Source organism: Ursus americanus, chromosome X, assembly GCF_024610735.1.
Source record: "Ursus americanus isolate L20-20 chromosome X, mUrsAme1.1.p, whole genome shotgun sequence".
NCBI lineage: Eukaryota > Metazoa > Chordata > Mammalia > Carnivora > Ursidae > Ursus > Ursus americanus.
In genome coordinates this window covers 64,920,690-64,935,240 of record NC_142164.1, presented here as the reverse complement: position 1 = coordinate 64,935,240, position 14,551 = coordinate 64,920,690, and the positions used below count along the sequence as shown (strand labels likewise).

Sequence of the window (14,551 nt, the reverse complement as noted above, 5' to 3'; positions counted from 1 at the left end):
GGCTAAAGATGGGACTTGAACATCAGCAGGAGTGTTAACTGAGATACATTGAAACTTGTCAAATGTGTTTAAATCCATGAGTTTATAAATATACTAAGAAGAAATTCATTTGTTACCTTTGGAAGATAAGGAGCAATTCATTTTGAAAACTGTTAAAGTCGGAAGAATAAAGCATTTGTCTTCCTTCTCCTGTATGAACTGGACCTCTGTTCATATCAGTGTTCCAGCTAGGAGATGAAAAAGGAACGATAGAATCGGGGTATCACCATTAATGGATTTAGGCATTTATCAGTGGCAAAAAAGACACAAGCAGACACTATGTACTTTGTGATAGAAGTAAAGAAAAGTGAGGAGGAAGTGTTTTTTATGACTCTTTAATATGTTCACAATTACTCATTACCTTTACCTTTTCAGTATTTCAGTTAAAGTTTGCATTTATTACACTATAGGAGTACCTACCTCTTGCTCGGTGGTTCTCTACCTTGATTGCACGTGAGGAGCTTATAAAAGATAGGAATTCCTGGTCTCATCTTCAGAGGGTCTAATTTAACTGGTACGTGAGAGAGCCCAGGCACGCTTTAGGAGGTGAATTCTTAATGTTATGGCCAGGGTTGAGAATCCCTGCTCTGGGTATATCCGGCCATATTTTAAGACAACTTCAGATTTATTTGGATGAAACCATTTAATGGTTAGTGTCTCCTTGAAGTAATGTATCTTACTGAGTGTATAGCTCTAATTACATATCTTACCAAAGTCTTACTGAGTATGTAGTTCTTATTTATGAGATATATATTTCCTTTTTCAATTAGAGCCTACTGCTTCTTCCTGCCATTATCTTTTAGAAGAGTTAGGCTTTTTCTTTTTTTTTAAGATTTTATTTATTTTGTATTTAATTTTTTTTGAGGTGGGGAGGGGCAGACGGGGAGGGAGAGAATCTAAGCAGGCTCCAAGCCCAGCACAGAGCCCGACACGGGGCTCGATCTCACAACCCTGAGATCATGATCTAACCCGAAATCAAGAGTTGGACACTTAACTAAGCCACCCAGGCACCCCTTTAAGGTTTTATTTTTAAGTAATCTCTATACCCAACATAGGGCTCAAACCCACAGTCCTGAGATCAAAAGTCACATGTTCCACAGACTGAGCCAGCCAGGCACCTCCTGGAAGAGTTAGGCTTATTAATCTTGAATAAATAGGGCCAACCATTACAAGTATTTAGCTCAGTAAAGTTGGAGCAAACCCAGTTTTAAAGTTTTTCCCTTCAGGACACATTTTGCTCTCACATTACACAAGTTATTTTGATAACATTGAGGTTTGTGAATAATGAGTGGGTACTAAAATAACGGATTTTTTGAAAGTTTATTTGTTTAGTAATATCTACACCCCGTGTGGAGCTCAAACCCACAACCCCGAGATGGAGTTGCACGCTCCTCCGACCGAGCCAGCCAGGCACCCCTGTCTGGGTTTTTTTTTTTTTCCAGTGAAAGAAATAAGATTTAACTATACTAGAATATGTAATTGGAGGCCTAAAATTATCTCAGAATAAAAAATTGTAATTGGCAAATTAATCTGAAATCCTAACTTGGCTCTAAGTAGCTGTCTTGTAATTTTTAGGCTGTCACCCTTGACCCCAATTTTCTGGATGCTTATATCAATTTAGGAAATGTCTTGAAAGAGGCACGGATATTTGACAGGTGAGAGAAAGAATGTTCTATTCGATATATTTTCTTGAATGTTTGTTGTATTGGCACTTGAGACCTTGGACTAAAATTATGACAGTGGTCAGTTGAAATATATTTTCCTTTTCTAGTATGTTGCTTTCCCCTCGTCATGTCCGCTGTGTTACATTTTATTTAGAGGCATTGTTGCCTGACTTTTTATTGTTGGCTTTCCTCCAAGCCATTAGCCTTCTCACTGGGAATTTAATTGAAATTTCTTTTATTGTAAAGCTGTTGAAATGGTTATCTTTTAAGACTAAATTATTCCTTTGATCTGATTCAGAAAGCTAAGTAAATCCTGACTTTTGACCTTTTGTTTTGTTTTGTTAGGGGAAAGCTGATTTCTTACGTGGAAATAGAAAAATTTTCAGTGTAAAAATACATATTTTATTAAGATAGAATTTCGATGTAAGGTTTAGTATAGGATAGCATGAGTTAATTATAATTAATTGATGTACTTTGGTATAGTATAGCTTGAATTAATTGTAACAGAGCATCCACTAAAAGTTAGTTGCATTGTGTGTGTGTGTTTTTTATTTACAGAGCTGTGGCAGCTTATCTTCGTGCCCTAAGCTTGAGTCCAAATCATGCAGTGGTGCACGGCAACCTGGCTTGTGTATACTATGAGCAAGGCCTGATAGATCTGGCAATAGACACCTACAGGCGAGCTATTGAACTGCAACCACATTTCCCTGATGCTTACTGCAACCTAGCCAATGCACTCAAAGAGAAGGGCAGTGTAAGGACGTTTATTCAGTCTCTTTCTTGTTACCTGGTAGGATTAAAAAAGTTGTTTTTGTACCTATTGTTATTAAGTATTGAAGTGGTAAATGTTTTACTTTTGAGTTTCGGTTGAGAGAATAGCAAAAATAACCTATTTTCTAGAACATTACCAGCCATTAGGCTTAACTAAGCAGTTGTTAGAATAACATCCGTGGTGGCTCTTTGATTCCTCCGTATAGGTGTTGAATAATTTGTTTTGTTTTCTAGGTTGCCGAAGCAGAAGATTGTTATAATACAGCTCTCCGGCTGTGTCCCACCCATGCAGACTCTCTGAATAACCTAGCCAATATCAAACGAGAACAGGGAAACATTGAAGAGGCCGTTCGCTTATATCGTAAAGCATTGGAAGTATGTTCAGGGTGGTGTGGCTGGATATTTTTTCAATGTGATAACAGAGGAAAGGCAGTTAAAGTTGGCCATGTCACCCACCTGTTTTGTAAAAATAGTGGTTGAATCGTTCCTTGAACCGGTAATTGAGTATCTAAGGTATGAGAGAAGTCTTGTGTGACATTCAAGAAAGTCTCTACGTTGAATTCATTATTTTATGGGTAGATAAGATCTGCACGGAAAAGTTAAATAGTTACAGTTCAAGAGAGGTTACCAATAAGTATATAATTTTAGTGCCTGATGGCTGTAATGGTGGTTGGTGGGTGTGGTAGATGTTTAAACAACAGAGAGATTGCAGAAGAGAGAGATGCTGGAGTAATCGGCATAAGCTAGGATGAGGAGAGGTCTTACCTCCTCATGTTTTGAAACAAGGAGAGGTATAAAATGAAGAGGTAGAATTTGAGCCGCTCGACTTGAAGAATGAGGAGACTTGGAGAAGGTAGACAGCAATGTAGGGATATAAAGATACTTGAGCAAAGTTCTTACCGTGGTAAGTTATTACTGTTGGTTTAGAAGTTTTTTTTTTAAACCTTGGATGTCATCTTGACTCTGTAGGTCTTCCCAGAGTTTGCTGCTGCTCATTCAAATTTAGCAAGTGTACTGCAGCAGCAGGGAAAACTTCAGGAAGCTCTGATGCATTATAAGGAGGCTATTCGGTAAGATCCTCACTGTCTAATTTTTTTTCCTTTACATTTTTAAATGTTTGGCCTGTGGCACATTTGGCTTGTGTTAAGATGGCTTTGAGTAACAACAGACTAACATTACAGGGAGGTAAAGGTTTTTGTACTAGGTGAAGATCTTTGTTTTCTCTTTTAGAATTAGTCCTACCTTTGCCGATGCCTACTCGAACATGGGAAACACTCTGAAGGAGATGCAGGATGTTCAGGGAGCCTTGCAGTGTTACACTCGTGCCATTCAGATTAACCCTGCATTTGCAGATGCCCACAGCAATTTGGCTTCCATTCATAAGGTACTACTACTACTGTTTATTATAATATGTGCATCTAAGCCCCTAATGTTTAATTGTAGGAAAACTTTTAACCATCCCGCTTTACTTACTTCCAGGATTCAGGGAATATTCCAGAAGCAATAGCTTCTTACCGCACTGCTCTGAAACTGAAGCCTGATTTTCCTGATGCTTATTGTAACTTGGCTCATTGCCTGCAGGTAAAGAATAACGGGCCAGTAATTGGCTTTCAGTGTTGCAATCGTTTTTTAATTGTTATGTGCCACATTAATCCAAGCCTGGCTGGAGACCGTGTTTTTTAAAGGGTTATCTGACGTTACATTAGGCCAAAGACACATAAAATGTTAAATCTTGGGATAGGGTTTTCTGGGTAGTAACTCCCCCCACAAGACTTTGTTTACTTATTTGATAGAGAGCTAGAGCCAGAGAGCACAAGCGGCGGGGGGGGGGGGGGGGTTGGCAGAGGGAGAAAGAGAAGGCAGGGGTCCCACTGAGCAGGGAGCCCAACATGGGGCTCCATCCCAGGACCCCGGGATCACGACCCGAGCCGAAGGCAGCTGCCCAACCGACTGAGCCACCCAGGTGCCCCTGGGTAATGACTTCTTTTTGCCTCCTCTAGATTGTCTGTGATTGGACAGACTATGATGAGCGAATGAAGAAGTTGGTCAGTATCGTGGCTGACCAGTTAGAGAAGAATAGGTTGCCTTCTGTGCATCCTCATCATAGTATGCTATATCCTCTTTCTCATGGCTTCAGGAAGGCTATTGCTGAGAGGCATGGGAACCTCTGCTTGGATAAGGTGGGATTGTTTTGTTTTAATCTTCCTGTTGCAGAGTAAAATACAGATATAGAAAATGATGCATATCATATGTATGTGGTGTACTGAGTTACCATAAGGTGAACACCACCCACGTTGAGAAATGGAGACTTTGTCAGCCACCCCAGAAGCCCTTTCCATTGTGTCTGTCTCGATCATGACCGCTTCCATCCTCCAAGGTAGAATCCTAGCAATAGAAGGATGGTGTTTGAAAACCATAGTTTCAGACTATAGTTTGAAAACCATAATGTTTAATAAAAGTGTTTGGTATTTTATACTCTGAGAATTAGAGCACTACTTGATCAACCGTGGGAATTTGGTCAGCAGAATAGATTGGAGTGCTAGATGTAATTCTCTGTTTTAAAAATGCTTCCCTACAGAATTTTCTAAAATGTAGGGTTGGTTATGCTCTGTCCACACTGCCTCGAACTTTCTCCAAGTTCTAGATTTGCTCAGGCTACTTCTTAGGCCTCAGGAACAGGTCAGAGTATGAAGCATATTACATAAACTGCTAAGATTGCGTTGAATTGGCTGTTTGACTTAAATGAAGTATTCTGGGCAAACCGTTACCAACAGATGGGAAGTACAGGTTTGTTTTGTTTTTAATCAGTTTTCCTAGATGAAGATTTATGTATAGATTCAACTGTACTAACAAGCATTGGTTTCCATTGGTAGATTAATGTCCTTCATAAGCCACCATATGAACATCCAAAAGACTTGAAGCTTAGTGATGGTCGACTGCGTGTAGGATATGTGAGTTCTGACTTTGGGAATCATCCTACTTCTCACCTTATGCAGTCTATTCCAGGCATGCACAATCCTGATAAATTTGAGGTAAGACTAGTATTTCCCTAGAGACATTATTTGTTTTATTTAAAAAAAAAAACATTTCTGGCTTTATCATCAGTATTTGGTGTTAAGCCCAGTGCTTTCTGAAAGATTGGAGCCAAGGTTTTTACTTAGTTTTCCATTTACTTTTAATTTTTTAATTGAAATACAGTTGACATATGATATTATATTAGTTTCGGGTATACAACATAGTGATTTCACAATTTTGTTCATTACAGAATGCTCACCACAGTAAGTGTAGTTACTGTGTGTTACCATACAAAGTTATTAAATATTATTAACTGTGTTCCCTATGCTGTACTTTTCATCCCCGTGACTTATTTTATAACGGGAAGTTTGTATATCTTAATCTCCTTCACCTGTTTTACCCATTCTCCTCACCCCTTCCCTTCTGGCAACCACCAGTTTGTTCTCTGTACTTGGGAGTCTGTTTCTGTGTGTTGTTTGTTTGTTTGTTTTGTTTTTTAATTTCGTATATAAGTGAAGTCATATGGTATTTGTCTTTTTCTGACTTCACTTAGCATAATCTCTAGGTCCATCCATGTTGTGAATGGCAAGATTTCGTTCTTTTTTATGGTTCCATTGTGTATGCACGTGTGTACACACACCCTCCGCATATTCTTTATCCATTCATCTCTCGATGGACACATAGGAGGTTGCTTCCGTATCTTGTTGAGCCAAGGTTTTTAAATATATCGTGTGCTGCCTTTCAGGTGTTCTGTTACGCCCTGAGCCCAGATGATGGCACAAACTTCAGAGTGAAAGTGATGGCAGAAGCCAATCATTTCATTGATCTCTCTCAGGTAGGCAAAACTTCTATACTTCAAGCTTTTAATTTTGAACAAATAGTGAATGAAACTATTGGTGTGTAGCTTGTATTTTTCATGACAGGTATTTAACATCAGCCATTACATACGGGCAATTACTTTGGTCTTAACTTCCTTGATCATTTACATTTATAATCAGCGTGGATTGTGCTGACGTTGCAAATGAAATTGAAATGGGGTCTATATGTGCTTGGAGATAAAACTCTTCTAGGACATGCTGGCTTGGAAGAGGAATAAATAGGTTATTTAAAGAAAATAGAGGAACTAGTTCCTCTGTTTATCTGTTCAACTAGTTCCTATGGTTCATCTGTTTTTGTGGGCCTTTGCCTTTGGTTATCTTTATTTCTGTACTTGCTCTATTGCTATTTCTAGGAGCATAAATTTTATGATAAAATAAGATTGAAACCCGTGGAGGAATTAATTTGCTGAGTCTAGAGGTTTTTCTTTACAGATTCTGTGGGCCACTTTGGTGACTAAAAGGGATAGGCGATGTATGGTATATCTAGTAATTGATACATGAATCATTGAAGTTCCAGCAGAAGGGTTATGAGATCCTTGTCATTTAATAAATAGCATGAACCAGCATCTTTGGCCATGTAGCTGTTGCTTTGGGAGTATACATAGCCATTTTTGATGTAGGGTTCGGACTCTTTGTGACCAAGAAGCATACTGCCCTCCACTTCTGAGATGTTCAGGGACCCACTGCTTATTGACTGGAGTCTCAACTCTTCAGCATGGCCTTCAGTCTTTCCTTTTTTTAAAAAATATTTACTTATTTTAGAGAGGGCTCAAGTGGAGTAGGGAAGAGGCAGAGGGAGAGAATCTCAAGCAGACTCTGCGCCGAGTGTGGAGTCCGACACAGGGCTCGATCTCATGACCCTGAGATCATGACATGAGCCGAAATCAAGAGTCAGACGCTTAACTGACTGAGCCCCAGCCTTCACAATCTTTCTAATTCTGAGCACAGTCTTGTTTGCCAATACTTTCACCCACCATTTGCCCTCATATATACCTTGTACCAAATAGAAGTGATCTACCTACCGTTTTTAAAATATACCATGCACTTTACTCTGATTCTTTATTCGTACTGTTCTTTATCGAGATTCCATTCTGTCCAACTGCTTCAAGCTCTTACTGTCTTTGAAGGCCCATTTCAAATGCCAACTCCTCTATCGAAGCCTTGTTATTCATACATTCAGTCTAGAAGTAAACCCTCCTTCCTGTATATTCTGTTTCTGTAATGTTTTGGGCCCATTTGAATGGCACTTAACCATATTTGTATGCTGCATTAATGTAATTTGTGTTCTTATCATGTTTTGTACCTGTGACTGAATTCTGTTTGATGCCATTAAAACTAATTGAATTAGTTTGAGATTATACATAGTGAGTTCTTATTTTTTTTTATTCCATAGATTCCCTGCAATGGAAAAGCAGCTGATCGCATCCATCAGGATGGTATACACATCCTTGTAAATATGAATGGTTATACCAAGGGTGCTCGAAATGAACTCTTTGCTCTCAGGCCTGCTCCTATTCAGGTAAAGGAATTAATAGTAATTGCTCACAATGTTTACTGAGCTAAAAAGACAGTGATTCCTCGCCACCCCCCCCCCCCCCGTTACCTGGCATTTGAAACAATAGGGCAGACTTGCTCGACTTAAGAAAAAGCGTAGTTCTTGAAATGTACAGGGACAAAGAATTTTGAGTGTAGAACACAATGCCCACAGGTACGTGTGTATAGAGACAATCAGTTCATAGTTGAGTACAAATAGTTGTTTGGTTTTGTAAATTGGAAATACGTTTAACACTTAAAAAGGTTAGTCTGAAATACTATGTCACTCCTCTTGGCTAAAAAAAGTCAACCCTCCTTGTTTAACTAATTTTGAACTCTTCAAGAACATTTTTAGGTTTTGTCCTGATTTTTTTTTTTTTTTCCTTTTAGGCGATGTGGCTAGGATACCCGGGGACCAGTGGTGCGCTTTTCATGGATTATATCATCACTGATCAGGAAACTTCACCAGCTGAAGTTGCTGAGCAATATTCCGAGAAACTGGCTTATATGCCGCATACTTTCTTTATTGGTGATCATGCTAATATGTTCCCTCACTTGAAGGTAGGTAGAAAAAAACAGTGCAATGTGGATATTGCGGAAAGAACTGTAGTCATTTATTTCCTTGCTATTGTCCCTATGCATCCTAAAAGATTTGTCTCAAATTTTTTTTTGATTGTTTTGTTTCTTTGATTAGAAAAAAGCAGTCATCGATTTTAAGTCCAATGGCCACATCTATGACAATCGGATTGTTCTTAATGGCATCGACCTCAAAGCATTTCTTGATAGTCTGCCGGATGTGAAAATTGTCAAGGTCAGAACCTGGTCAATATTGTCATTGAAATAAAGTGATCTGCATTGGGGATCTTTTCCCTAATGGTACGTTTTGTCTTTTTTTTCCTTTAAAGATGAAGTGTCCTGATGGAGGAGACAATGGGGACAGCAGTAATACAGCTCTTAATATGCCTGTTATTCCTATGAATACTATTGCAGAAGCAGTTATCGAGATGATTAACAGAGGGCAAATTCAAATAACAATTAATGGATTCAGTATTAGCAATGGACTAGCAACCACCCAGGTGAGAAGAGAATAATAGAGCATAATATGTACCACCAAGTATTCATTTATCTCCGTTAAATCTCATAACTCCAGGAGGTGTAAGCATCATTATCCCTGTTTTATAGGTAAGGAAATGAGTTTGGTGGAAATAGGCATCTTACATAGATTTGTCTTATTTTAAAAGTCTCTTGGATTCAGCCAGTAGGTCACTTAATGGGGTCAACTGTGTTAACAATATGTTCTTATTCCTTGCCTGTGGCTTTCCTCTAATCAACGGTGAATTATCTGTAGACTTCATACAGTTTGTTTCTGTAACTCACTCTTTCCCTAGTTAAATCTTACTCCCTTACTCCCTTTTAAGACTTTTCATTCAGTTCAGACAGCTCCAGGATCCATTCCTGTCCTTATCACTAATCTCGCCTTCCGTGTTCCATTGGTACCTGTCTTTTCTGCTTCTGTAATATCTGGGATGTAGTTTACATCCAGCACAGCATGTTATAATTCCCTGTGTTTGTGCAGTCTCTGCTGAATTGAATTACTTTAGGGTCCATGTCTTGGGCACAGTAATGTAGTATGTGTTCAATAAATATATATTGCATTTTGGAGTGAGTATGTAGCTGTCGAGATTATAAGGCAAGGATCTCTCTTAAGAGTTAACAGTTTTAGTGGCATAACAGTTTATACCAAGGGTTCTCAAAATGAACTCTTTTCTCTCGGGCCAGCTCCTGTTATGGTAAGGGAATTAATAATCACTTACAATGTGTATTGGGCTAAAAAGACAGCGGTGTGGTTTTTCTTAATCTCTGATTAACTGTCATTTGAACTAGGACAGACATGTTTAAGAAAAAAGTAGTATGTGTATAGTTCTTGAAATGCTCAGGGACAAAGAATTTTGAGTGTAAAACAAAATGCCCGAATGTATGAAATACCCATAACCTAGAATAGTTATATAACAGTTTAAGGCAGTACCCAGATGTATGAGAATTGCAAGATAAGACTATAATTAATTGTGTACGTAGATACCTAAAAATAGTGTTGATCTATGTTAGAGGAGACGCAGTAGAGATCGTTTGGAGGAATAATACAAGTTTAACCTTCAAGGGTGGGTGTGATTTAGAAAAGGGCATTTCATTCATTAAGAAATGAGCAAAAGCTTGCTGTTGGATTGATAGGGTTTTAAAAAGAACTTTTTGACTTGAGTGATAAGTTTCAAGGTGGAGTCTCCCCTCCTGCCCCTGTTAAGATAATGCTGTAACGTTTTTCTGTTTTTTAACTTAATATGTCGTGAATATTTTCTCGTAGTGATATAACTTTTAATGGTTATACTATTTGGCATCTTCAGGATTCTTTTTTTAAGATTTAGTTATTTGAGAGAGTGCATGTGTGTGAACCAAGTGGGGGGAGGGGCAGAGGGAGAGGGAGGGAGAGAGAAAATCCTCATGCAGACCCATTGCTAGCCGTGGAGCCTGACGCAGGACTTGATCCCACAACCCTGAGATCACGACCTGAGCTGAAACCTGAGTCCTGAGCTGAAACCAGGAGTCACAGACCCAACCGACTGAGCCACCCAGGCACCCCAAGGATTCTTTATTAGTTAAAAAATACCAGACGCTGCTGACTTTAAATATAAATACCATATCGTTTTTCACGTTCCAGATCAACAATAAAGCTGCCACTGGAGAGGAGGTTCCTCGTACTATTATCGTAACTACACGTTCTCAGTATGGGTTACCAGAAGATGCCATTGTGTACTGTAATTTTAATCAGTTATACAAAATTGACCCTTCTACTTTGCAGATGTGGGCAAACGTGAGTATGGGTAGATTCATTATTCATGTCTAGGGACTGGTAGAGATTGTGTAGACTGTCTTGCTGAGGCTGCCCTCCAACCCCATTCAAGAGCTGTTGTGCTCATTTCTATAAAAGAGTAGTAGATTTTTCAGCCATTTTTGATTTCTCCTTCCAGTGTCTAAATGTCATGTTATTATTAATTAATGTAATTAATGTAATTAATATAAATATAATATTAATTAATGTAATTAATATAACCTTATTAATTTATATATTCAAAACCAAGGATCAGCAAACTTTTTCTTAAAGGGCCAGATGGTAAATATTTTTGGTTGTGCAGTCCATACTCGGTCACATTTGCTTAACTCTGCCATTATAGCAGGCAGACACCATAGACATTACGTAAATGTAGGAGTATAGATGTGTTCCAGTGAAGTTTTATTTACCGAAACAGGCAACATGCCAGATTCAGCTTACAGGTTATAGTTTGCCAACCCATGGCCTAAACTGATAGCGAAAGCGTCATGTCCACATCCACCCATGCATGACGGTCTCGCAATATTGTAGAGATGTAATCGCGAAGGAATTGGTTTATGCCGTTACCTCTCAGTTAGTTCATCAGACCAGTTTGCATACGCAGGACCTCTGAAAGTTCTAAATTTGATTATCCATAACTGGCTTTTACTCCATTGGGCTAAAATGGAGATAAATTCTTGGTTGCTTTTCTTTTTGGTATTGGGGTGGGGTCGGTCTTTTTTTTTTTTTTTTTTTTAAAGAAGTATGGGTGGAAGGGGAAGCAGATGAGTACATGCTTACTATCCCTTAATCTTTACTTCCCAGTGTTCAAAAAAGTCCAAAAACCAAAAGCTGTTTTCAGAAGTTTGTGGCAAATTTATTTGGCGGCAAAACTACCTGAACTGGTGTTAGGCTGTCTTTTGGTTTTGTATGTTTTCCATTCAGTATGAATATTCCTACATCTCAAAGCAGAGGTACTGATGTGTTTGTTTGCAGGGGGTTGCTGCTGAGGGTGTTAGATAATATATATGGCACAGTGCTGTTTCTTAAAAATCTGAAGTATCCTGGATTCTGTTCTCATGCCTTTGAACTTGGGTGGTAACACTGAATAGATGTAGATCTAAATGAGGGGTTGGCAAACTGCGGCCTGCGGACCAAATCCGGCACACTGCCTTTTTTTGTAAATTTTATAACACAGTCATGCCTGCTTGTTTACATATTGTCTGTGGCTGTTTCCCAGTGACCAGGGCAGAATTGAGCAGTTATGACAGAGTCCATGTGGCTGCAAAGCCAAAAATACTTGTTCTCTGGTCCTTTACAGAAAGTCTGCTGACACCTGAGCTTGATTAGGCACATCAAGTCAGGCAAGTGTGAGCTGACCTTATTTGTTGTGTCATGCTGGGGGATTTAAAATTTGAAATGGAAAATTTCTCACTCATTGACAGAAACTGTCAGTAACTGTCAGTAACGATTCACTGTCAGTAACGATTCCCACGGGACACAGCTGCCTCAGATTTTGCCAATTAGTAACTTGTTTGTGTCTTACGTCAGTCTTCTCTTTCTTTGAGCTCTGGGGGCAGCTAAGCAGAACAGGAACCTATAATTCAGTTGGTCTAATTCATCTGTGAGGGAGAGACAAAGTTCACAGTAGGCTGCTATCTGGGTGACAGGAATAGACTAGTAGAAGTATTAGAGCTCTGTGGGAGCCTTTCTTGAGAAGGCCAGAGCTGCTATTAAAAATTATTCTTCTTTTCCCTATTTTAGATTCTGAAGCGTGTTCCCAATAGTGTGCTGTGGCTGTTGCGTTTTCCAGCAGTAGGAGAACCTAATATTCAACAGTATGCACAAAACATGGGCCTTCCCCAGAACCGTATCATATTTTCACCTGTTGCTCCTAAAGAGGAACATGTCAGGAGAGGCCAGCTGGCTGATGTCTGCCTGGACACTCCCCTCTGTAATGGACACACCACAGGGATGGATGTCCTCTGGGCAGGAACACCGATGGTGACTATGCCAGGTGAGTTGCTCATAAACCATTGGAATCTTCCTTGTTCTTTTTGAAACCTCCTTTGGGGGAAACATTTTTAGGCGAAGTTGTGTGTGCTAGACGGAGCGCTTAGGCAAGATGATAAAAAGTGAGCTTTGTTCAAGTCTAAGCACTCCGCTCCACTCTCCTCATCCGCATTGTGTGGGTACTTAGCATAGGCGACGTGAATAACTGTGTTATTTACATTCTCAGATTTGTTTTTCTTTTCTTCTTCTTTTTTTTTAATTGCAGGAGAGACTCTTGCTTCTCGAGTTGCAGCTTCCCAGCTCACTTGTTTAGGTTGTCTTGAGCTTATTGCTAAAAATAGACAAGAATATGAAGACATAGCTGTGAAACTGGGAACTGACCTAGAATAGTAAGTAAACTTTTCCATGAACAAATTTTATGATAAAGGAGACATATGAGGAAAATTTAGAGAGAATATAGATGTTACAAAATGAAATCATTAAATAATAATAGGAAATGGGTGATTTAGTTGTATAATCTCTAGATGAGAGCACTTTCTAAACTTTCATAAATGCAGTGACCAATAGGTGTGACTATGTAAAGAGTAAATGGCTGAATAAAAGTGAGTCAAGAAAATTAAAAGGCAAGCAGAGAGGGAAAGAAAATCTTTGTTTCTATGTCAAGTAATAATAGCCTGGCTATATGAAGACCGAGGAGCATTCACATCTTAAATTCCTTAAAAGGAATCTAAACACAGAAACGAATAGACATCTCACTGAAGTAGAAATACAAATGGTTAATAAGAAAAAGTTTCAACCTCTGTAGTAGAAATGTAACTATACAAGAACATTGGGGTATAGCCATTATTTTCCTAAAAATAAAATATCTTTAGTATGATACCAATGATGAGGGAGCGTTGAGGTGCTGTTGGCCTTTTCATACATTTCAGACAGTGAGTAAAACGGTACAACCCTTCCTCAGAGTTTTAAGAGCCTTAAAGAAAACAGCCAGATGTTTGACCCTGTTAGGGTGCTACATCTTCACTGTAGCATAAGGGAAAAACCAGCATAACTTCAGTTCCCTAAGTGGGTGGGAGTTAGAGGGGTGGTGCTTAGATAAGCAATGCTTTAGCCATACAACAAAGTAGTGTTTATCTCTTAAAAGAGTCTTTTCTTTGGGTGTTATGGGTGACTTTTTTTCTTTGTGTTTCTCTGAGAAGTAGCATATTGTAGAGAGTCAGACTGCCTGGGTTTGAATTCACGCTCTCTCACAAGCTTTGTGACTTTGGGCAAGTTAGTCTCTATGTGCCTTGCTTTTTCCATCTGCAAAATGGGAGTGAATGATAGTACCTACCTTGCAGAGATGTTGAGGATTTAAAAAAAAAAAAAAAGGTGTTCCATGTAAAACACTTAACAAAAGTTCTTGGAAAGCATTCAGAAGATGTTAAGCATTTATTACTTACAAATTTTCTCCATCGAACATCATATACGTCTAAGAATGAAAATTTTGAGCTCAGCCATTAAAAAAAATTAAGGTTCATGTCCATCATTCCAGAGATAACTGTAGTAAATATTTTAGTGTATTTTAAAAATTTTTTTGGAGCTTAGTTGATTTCATATGATACTTTCCCCCAACATTTTGTTAAAAAAATTTCAATAATAAACACTTCTATACCTACTGCCTGGATTTTACCACTAACACTTTACTATCCTTGCTTTACCACATACCTGTCCATCTACTTATTGTTTTATCCATCTAGCAATCCATCTTATTTGATAGATTTTGAAGTAAATTT

At 38.7% G+C, this 14,551-nt stretch overlaps 1 protein-coding gene across 2 annotated transcripts in view; it reads left to right on the top strand.

Moving 5' to 3' along the window:
* OGT (O-linked N-acetylglucosamine (GlcNAc) transferase) overlaps positions 1–14,551 on the top strand; it is a 32,749-nt gene that overhangs the window by 14,232 nt on the left and 3,966 nt on the right. For both annotated transcript variants that reach the window (XM_045788784.2, XM_045788783.2), the window contains exons 6-21: positions 1,615–1,694; positions 2,262–2,457; positions 2,709–2,849; positions 3,444–3,544; positions 3,705–3,858; positions 3,954–4,055; positions 4,475–4,654; positions 5,348–5,506; positions 6,235–6,324; positions 7,761–7,886; positions 8,291–8,461; positions 8,595–8,711; positions 8,806–8,976; positions 10,614–10,766; positions 12,528–12,780; positions 13,042–13,165. In XM_045788784.2, the coding sequence (XP_045644740.1) occupies positions 1,615–1,694; positions 2,262–2,457; positions 2,709–2,849; positions 3,444–3,544; positions 3,705–3,858; positions 3,954–4,055; positions 4,475–4,654; positions 5,348–5,506; positions 6,235–6,324; positions 7,761–7,886; positions 8,291–8,461; positions 8,595–8,711; positions 8,806–8,976; positions 10,614–10,766; positions 12,528–12,780; positions 13,042–13,165 (2,318 nt within the window). The remainder of the gene's footprint in view (positions 1–1,614; positions 1,695–2,261; positions 2,458–2,708; positions 2,850–3,443; positions 3,545–3,704; positions 3,859–3,953; positions 4,056–4,474; positions 4,655–5,347; positions 5,507–6,234; positions 6,325–7,760; positions 7,887–8,290; positions 8,462–8,594; positions 8,712–8,805; positions 8,977–10,613; positions 10,767–12,527; positions 12,781–13,041; positions 13,166–14,551) is intronic.